The sequence below is a fragment of the Podarcis erhardii genome (genome assembly GCF_964252035.2).
Source record: "Podarcis erhardii genome assembly, chromosome: 1".
NCBI classification, from domain to species: domain Eukaryota; kingdom Metazoa; phylum Chordata; class Lepidosauria; order Squamata; family Lacertidae; genus Podarcis; species Podarcis erhardii.
In genome coordinates this window covers 50,891,201-50,898,622 of record NC_138497.1, presented here as the reverse complement: position 1 = coordinate 50,898,622, position 7,422 = coordinate 50,891,201, and the positions used below count along the sequence as shown (strand labels likewise).

The 7,422-nt window shown below is 42.7% G+C and overlaps 1 protein-coding gene across 7 annotated transcripts in view; it reads right to left on the bottom strand.

The window, feature by feature from the left end:
• Positions 1–76: 76 nt before the first annotated feature.
• The window catches only part of PACSIN3 (protein kinase C and casein kinase substrate in neurons 3), a 28,221-nt gene continuing 20,875 nt past the window's right edge, over positions 77–7,422 (bottom strand). For 4 of the 7 annotated variants that reach the window (XM_081856061.1, XM_081856067.1, XM_081856062.1 and 1 more), the window contains exons 4-11: positions 6,558–6,793; positions 6,105–6,260; positions 5,207–5,382; positions 4,859–4,979; positions 4,311–4,444; positions 3,483–3,548; positions 2,859–3,019; positions 77–400 (exon numbers count right to left, since the gene is read on the bottom strand). In XM_081856061.1, coding sequence (XP_081712187.1) covers positions 285–400; positions 2,859–3,019; positions 3,483–3,548; positions 4,311–4,444; positions 4,859–4,979; positions 5,207–5,382; positions 6,105–6,260; positions 6,558–6,793 — 1,166 coding nt within the window. In that variant the 3' untranslated portion in view covers positions 77–284. The remainder of the gene's footprint in view (positions 401–2,858; positions 3,020–3,482; positions 3,549–4,310; positions 4,445–4,858; positions 4,980–5,206; positions 5,383–6,104; positions 6,261–6,557; positions 6,794–7,422) is intronic. The other 3 variants (XM_081856065.1, XM_081856066.1, XM_081856064.1) reach the window with 3 other exon arrangements.

Genomic DNA, 7,422 nt, shown 5'->3' with positions numbered 1-7,422 from the left:
AGAAGAGGAAAGGAGTTTGGGTGCTTTGCGCTTTATGGGGCGTTTTCCACCTTCTATTCCATTATAACACACAGGATTCAGAAAATTTTATATACCTTTATTAGAAAAAAATCATCACCATAATTCTAGATGTTTAAAAGGAAGCATTGGTTACAATAAGAGTGTCCTCAGAAAGTTCCAGATTGTTTTCATGGTTTTTGACGCAAGTTGGAGGCCAATGATTTGGTGACCTCTGGAGAAAATGCTTGCAGGATGCACACCTTAAGGGGGAAGGGAGGAAGCAATCATGAAATGACTTTCTCAACATAATTAGCAGGATATAGTCCAACCTGACCGGTCTGAAGCCGGCCTTTGCACCAGCCCTGTTCATCCTCTTCACTGATCTTCATGAGCTCTTCACCTAGAGGAAGAAAAATCTCAGAATGAATAACAAGGCAAGGTTTCATTGGTTTAGATATTCACTAAAATGAAATGAGACTTGCTTTCTTTTCCCTTCTGGTTTCCAGAGATGCTGGCAATGCACACATATGGAAGTGAAGCTAAGGTTGAGATACCATGCACACTTATTTAATAACAATTCCACTGAAATCTGTGTGTCTCATTTCCAAACGAGTTTAGGGTCAGTGTTAGCCTTCATTCTCCATACAACTATATTATAGTGGCCTACTGGAACAAAGCCATTATTGTACAGAGAAGCACCTTAAAAGCTCTTGGGCATTAGCAGCCAGAAGATGCTTCCTAGACAGTGATACCCTCTCCAGCTGCCCATGTCATCTCAATTGACTCATGCTGAAGAGTCAACCACCATGCAGAATTCACACATTAGTGAAGTTAAAGACCACCTGAAAGGGGTGTAACCATCCAGAGAATGCCTTTTTAAAAAACCCATCAGCACTTGCTCCAACTTTCTATTTAAGGAGAACAATTTAAAATATCACTTCCAGCAACGAAAGGAAAATAGTGCATCAGTTCAACTGACTCAGTGAAATAACAAATTGTCTGCATTAACTATACAACTGCATGTTATTGAAGTATTTAGATGGGGAAGATGCACCAATAGGTTTTAAAAAGAGGAGTGACCCAGTTCCCATAAGCCCTTGGGTATACACTACGACCCTGGCAAAGCAAAAAGAAAAACTGATGAATTGTTCTTTGACAGAGATCAATAAATTCAGCTCACATGCAGCAAGCTAGACAAACCACAGCAAACCAAGTATAGAAAGCTCAGTGTCCCTACCTTCATAACATATTTTAATTTTTTATGCTTTTACTGCTGTAAACTGCTTTGATATAGTGGTATACAACTATTTTATAAATAAATAAGACAACATGACAGGCAGAAGCAAACCAGGATGGTGCCTGGAAGGATTTTTCACAAATGATAAACCAAAAAGCAGTTTGGATCTACTTCTTGTACTTATTTCATGCTACAGATATCCTTGTAGTATTCCTGTTTTAATTAGTTACTATAGGCAGATCAAGCAAAGTAAGTTGGTACTAGAATATTTAATAATGATAACTCAGCAATGCGTGTTTCATGCAAACCCAAGTGCTGGGTTTTGAAAGATTTTAGTACCTGTAAAAAAGAAAAACAAATCACATTTCTAGAAATACATTTTTAAAGCATGAATGAAATCCCCAAGATCCAGGTGGCCCCTATTCCTATGTGCTTCCCAGTAGATCAGGCTGGTGGATACAAAAACTATTTTAGTGTGGAATCGGATGATCACTAACCATAAGGCATCTATTTAAGTTTATTGTGTTGTGGCTCTGGCCATGTGGCAAGCCACTAGCCCCAGAGCAAGGCTAGCATTACCATGCTCACAACCATCCAGAGAAACAGGTGTGTGATAACGTTCATTTTATGTCACTGGTGACAACAGATGACTGCCTCTCCATCTGGGCTGGCATATAGTGCTGAAAGTTTATGTTAAATCACTGCTCAGTTCCAGAATTTGCCAGCTTCTCGTGAAAGACTCCTGCTCCCAAGTTCCCCTTTATGTGTTATTTCTCAATATGCAGCTCTGCTTTCACCGCCACTGAGCAAGGGAACACAGTCCTGGTATATTGAAGCATTTTTGGCCATTTGGCATGGAAAATAAATGCACAAATGGCCAGGCCCAGCTACATACAGGAAGTCTCGGGAATAGCAGCATCTCTATTGCCAAGCATTGGAGATCCCTGGATGCTAACTCAGCAGTGGAATATTCAAGCATGGAACTTGGCGCTAATGGAAAAATTGACTCACGAATTACATGCCAGAAGAAATGAACAACCAACCAACAAGTTTTATGATATCTGGTCATGTTTTATTTCAGATATTGAGACAAAAGAACAAGATTTCTGCCCACCTGGAACGCAAAGACTTCTATGGAAAGACAATTTGGGATGAGAATTGCTCACATCAGATTAGGGGAATCTAGGGAGGGTAGGGCTCTTTTCTTCCCTATCTTCTGCCAATATATTCCTGTATCTACAAAACTTAATAAAAGCATTTTTAAAGAAGGAATAGCAACTTGAAGCAATTGCCATCTTCCTTCAGTCTCATACCGCAGAGCCCGTATTGGGAGCAAGTCCATGCCTTTTCCTGTCCCTTTGGAAGAACTTTGAAGTAATTTATCTATCCTCCGTCTTTCCCAGTAGTTAAAAAGTGCCCCATTGGTTCTTTCTCTCTCTGCAATTTCTTAGCATGCTGCTGACCCCTTTCATAAATGGCTTGGTTTATTATAGAATTCTCTCAGAAAACTCAAGTGTTTGGGCAACAGGCATCCTGGGGCCATCCAGGTCCTACTGGAAAATTTCCATCCATACCCCAAAAGCACACTAGCAAGCAAGTTAGAAGATTAGTGCATTTGTACCTGCTTTAAAGCTCAGCTCATCAGCCTCTTGTCCTGCGTAATCATACAGTGCTCGCACCCGCACGCCTGGTACCTTTATGTCGTCCTCATGCCCATTGACTTCTGGGCGCTTCTTGGGAGTGTCCTCATCCGACCACTCTGAGATTTCTTCTTTCCCTCCACTGTGCAAGGGGAAGAGGAAGAATGGGAAAGAAAGGTCATTTAAAACCCAAAGTTCCTTCTTTATTTAAAGTGTCCCATTTCCAAATCATGCATCTTTCTAGGAGAAGAACAAGTAAGAGGAAGATGCAAAACATGGAAGGCAAAGAAGTCACCATTAGCCCGGGGGGAGTGGGGGGGAGAGAAAGAACGAGAATGAGCAGAATAGCAGGTGTTCAAAAACACAATCTTTCCAGTAACCTTGACCAGTTCTGGAAATAACTACATTAAAAGCCCTAAGTGACTACAATCAGGGTAGAGAGAAGGTGGTCTATTTGAAGAAAGCTAAAAAGGTGTTTATTTGGGAGAAATTGAAAAAGAGTGTGCTAACACTGCCCATCTCCTTAACTAGAAAGTATTAAGAAGCTACAGCAAAGGAGAAGCAAGGAAACAGGTACCCTAAGTAGTCTTAAGTTTCATACTAACTTCATACAGGCCGAGGCCTTCAGGGTATCATAGAAGTGACTGTTTTGCTCCTCCTGGTATGAATACCTGTGGATTGGCAAACAAGCCTTTTTAAATCGAGAAAAGGGCAAGGTTATGCTGCAGAATAGCTACTGCCAGTGATATTTGTGTTAACAAAAGCAGACTCTACATTGCAGTAAAGGTTAAGATAGGAATTTATTATTTCCTGTACTTCTCTTGTCTTTTCCTTCTTTGTAATCTTGTGCCAACAGCCACTGGACCAGCATGCTCAGTATGCCATCTGGTCGGGTTTTGAATGCAAAGCACCCAGCTACGAAAGCCAGAATGTTTGCTATCTACTAACTTCACTGTAGAACTAACATGAACTGTGTCTGAGTAAGAAGGGCCTGGCTAGCTGACATCTCTCTTCATAGTGAACAGATGCAAATCAAGAATCCAGAACTGCCTTTGTTGCAACTGGAGGAATGTTCTTCTTTCCCTGAGATCAGCAACAGCTGGAGAGGAAAATCCTACCAGCGTCCTCACACTAATGGGTGGAACAAGCCGAGGTAGAGCTACATCAGGGCGGGACAGAGGAGAGGCACAGTGCCAGTCATAGCTCCTGCTCTTCCAGCAGGTCTAACTAACAACAGCCCTGCATTCCATTAGACTAGGACATTTATCTCACAATTTGCAAGGACATAGTCTCTGTATGCTCTTGTTAATGGGAATTCATATTCTCAAAGGGAAGCAGAAGGTATTGCTATACCCATTTTTGGTGAGTCAGCCATCCTGCAATAACACTGCCCTCTCTGCTCTAGAACCCGAGTGTTACAGGTTGCAACTTGCCTTTGCTTTGTCGGTGTAGGGGTCTGTTTCACACCATCACCTGCAGGCACAATGCTAGTCAAAGTCACATCTTCACCGCTTTTCCCACTTTTTTCCTTCTTACTGATTGGCCTCTGTGTCTCCAAAGACCATTCCTAGAGGGGAGAAAGTTATCAGTCCCTAGTTCCAAAAATATTTCAGAAGATTAACTGAATGCTTCCCCTCCCCCTCCCATCCAACACAGACAATGGACATCCTTTATGTGGAGGGGGGTTTATTGCTTATTTGCAGAACAAGGTTCCAGGTTTGATCCCAGACAACTCCACTAAAAATGGATCAGGTTTCACCCTGGAGTGCAGTGTAGTCAATATTTGGTTAGATTGACAAATACTCTGGGCTGGTAGCTTTGCATGTTCCTATCAAGCCAGGTATATTATGCATTTTGTTTCTATTCCATAGAGAAATAGTGGTGAGTGCTGATTTCAGCAGGATGATACAAGACACGACTTACTTTACAACCTAAAGGGGGCAAGTTCCCTAGTATTTCCCACCAGAAAGAGATGGCTTACCTCAAACTGAGGCCAGTTCATAGCCATGCCTGGTCCATGGGTTTGACGCCACCACTTCAGGTCCTCTTGGTCATCTGCAGCCATTATTCCCTGATACAAATCCCGGTAAAGTGCATGGAAGCTGCAGGCATGAAGGAACACACAACAAGCATAAGGGACTCTGTTTGGAAAGCTACATAGGCATGTAGGAAAGGACAAACAGAAATATGTTCCTATAGTACCAGGAGATGTAGCCTTTCAAGGGAAAAAAAAACCTTTAAATAGTTCTCATCCCATAGGATGCAATAAGGGCAGAGAAGCGCTCTTTTACGCACGCATGCACGCGCGCACACACAAACACACACACACCTATCATTGGTAGACAGGTTCAGATGGTTGTGCAGATCCAGGAACATCTCTTTGAAGAAGCACAGCCGTTTGCATTCTGCTTCCTGACAGCCCTCAAAGACCTGTTCCATGTCCTCCATATACCGAGGGTTGTAGCGATTGAGCTCATCCAGCATCTTCTCATACTGATCCTTGCACTGCAGGGAACCAAAACAAAACATTTGTGAGCTGTTGACTGCCTATAATGCTCAGGAGTACTGGAACCGAGGTGGGACCCATGTTTCTTGCTTGTTACTCTTTTAGTGTCACCACTTGAATGAGAGTATAGTAATTGACTTATACAGCTCTCTTCCATGAGCACCATTCAATTTAGCGGCTCAACAGGGCCTTGATGCTTTTTGAGTTTTCTGTCTGGTTAGGGGGCAGCAAACATTGCAGCCAAGGGCAATGGCCCATCTGCTTAAAGGACTATCCATTGAAGCACTGGGCTGCCTCTCCACCCACAAAATTTAGTTAGTGACAAAGATCCAAAATCAAGCTTGTTTCTTTTATTTAATTTTTTTAACTGCCATGCCACTTTTCTGGTTGGTTACCTAACAAAGCAGTTTACAAACAGTAAAATGCTTTTTAAAACAAAACAATTATACAACTATAAAATCATATTGTATTCAAACATGAAAATAAGACAAAACCAGCAACTGCTGCCATCACCTTTCAATCTCTAAAGGTCATTCTAAAAAAGCTTTGAAAAGTCTTCTTAAGAGAGATCTGTGACAGAGTTTGCCTAACTACTCCCTGGCACTGTTCCATAGGCAGGTGGGCCACCACAGAAAAGGCCCTGCTTTTTGTTCCTGCTTTAGGACTCTCCCTCGGCTTAAGAGAGTCAATGGCCAAAGTACCACCTTCCAACATTACCTACCTTCTCTGCTTCTTGAGCACACTTCTCGACACGCTCCTGCAGTTTACGCATCTGCTCCTGCGACACAGAGGAATCGGCTTTGGCATGATTCTCGCGTGTCTGTGCCGTCTTTTCCTCCTTACGAGAACTATGGTAATTTTTTTTCGAAGTTTCCACCTAACAGAGATATCATATGGAATAATGTATCAGCAGTGTTATTTCCCATGACATACAGAGACAAGCAGCTGTATTCAAGAGGAAGTGGCAGGAAAACAGCAAAGTACAATTTACATCTCAACACTGCCTAACCTATGACCAGCAACATGAGGCTGGACAATAGGCTGACTGAGCTGTTTTGCCATCTGTTAAGTCCCAGACCGTAAAGCTGATTAATCAAATAATTTCAAGGGTGCCTATTGAGATGTTTGATAGTCTGTTTATTCCCCCATCTCCTGCTTGCAACTTCTTACTCACATCCTTCAATTTTTTCACCCAGGGCTTCTGGGCCTTGCGGAATCCATCCTCTGCTTCCTTTGTCTCCTTGAAGCCACCAATCATCTGTTTATGGTAGGCTTCCTTCTGCCAGGCCTTAATCTTGTCTGAGTCTTCAGCAGCCAAGCGGTTCCGTACTTCCAGATGGATCTCACTAAGTTTGTCTGCAGCTGTCAGGAATGCATGCCAGGCTTTTTCCAGTGTGCCATATTGAGGGCCTAGATGAACCAACAAAGATGACATGGCAACGTAATTATGCAAGTACAGAAGGAACCAGGTTTGGAAGCCAGGCTTTGTTTGTTACCAAAGTCATCTATCTCAAAAGTACATTTACTGCTCAAAAAGAAAGAGCTGTGTGGGAGGAACACATATTGATAGTAGTGTGAGACAGTGCATTTGCCGCCTACACAAAGTTTGCTGAGCTCAACCCTAGGTAACTGCAACTAGAGTGTGTGCCAACAAACTTCTGCTCAGTCTCTGTTGCATAAAGACTTGATTGACTCCCCATCTTTATAATCCAAGAAATGATCATCCAGAGTTGTACTGGCAGTCCTCCAACCTGCACCCAAGTCTCTCATCACCTACTTGCTACCATCACACATAGCCTTCCCAGTACACTATGCCAGGTTACTTTTTGTTCCTCCTGCAAGGCTTTCTGTTGACCAGATTCTTTGGGCTGATGAATTCTTCTGACCTGTGTGGCACTTAGCACTCAGTTAATGGGACAGTAGCTGAAAGCCATGAAAGTAAAATTGTCTTCCCCTCAGAATTTATCCTATAGACGAGGGATAGGGAATCGTTTTGGCCCAGTAGGTCAGATGGTTATCCATGCCCCCATTCCGCAAGC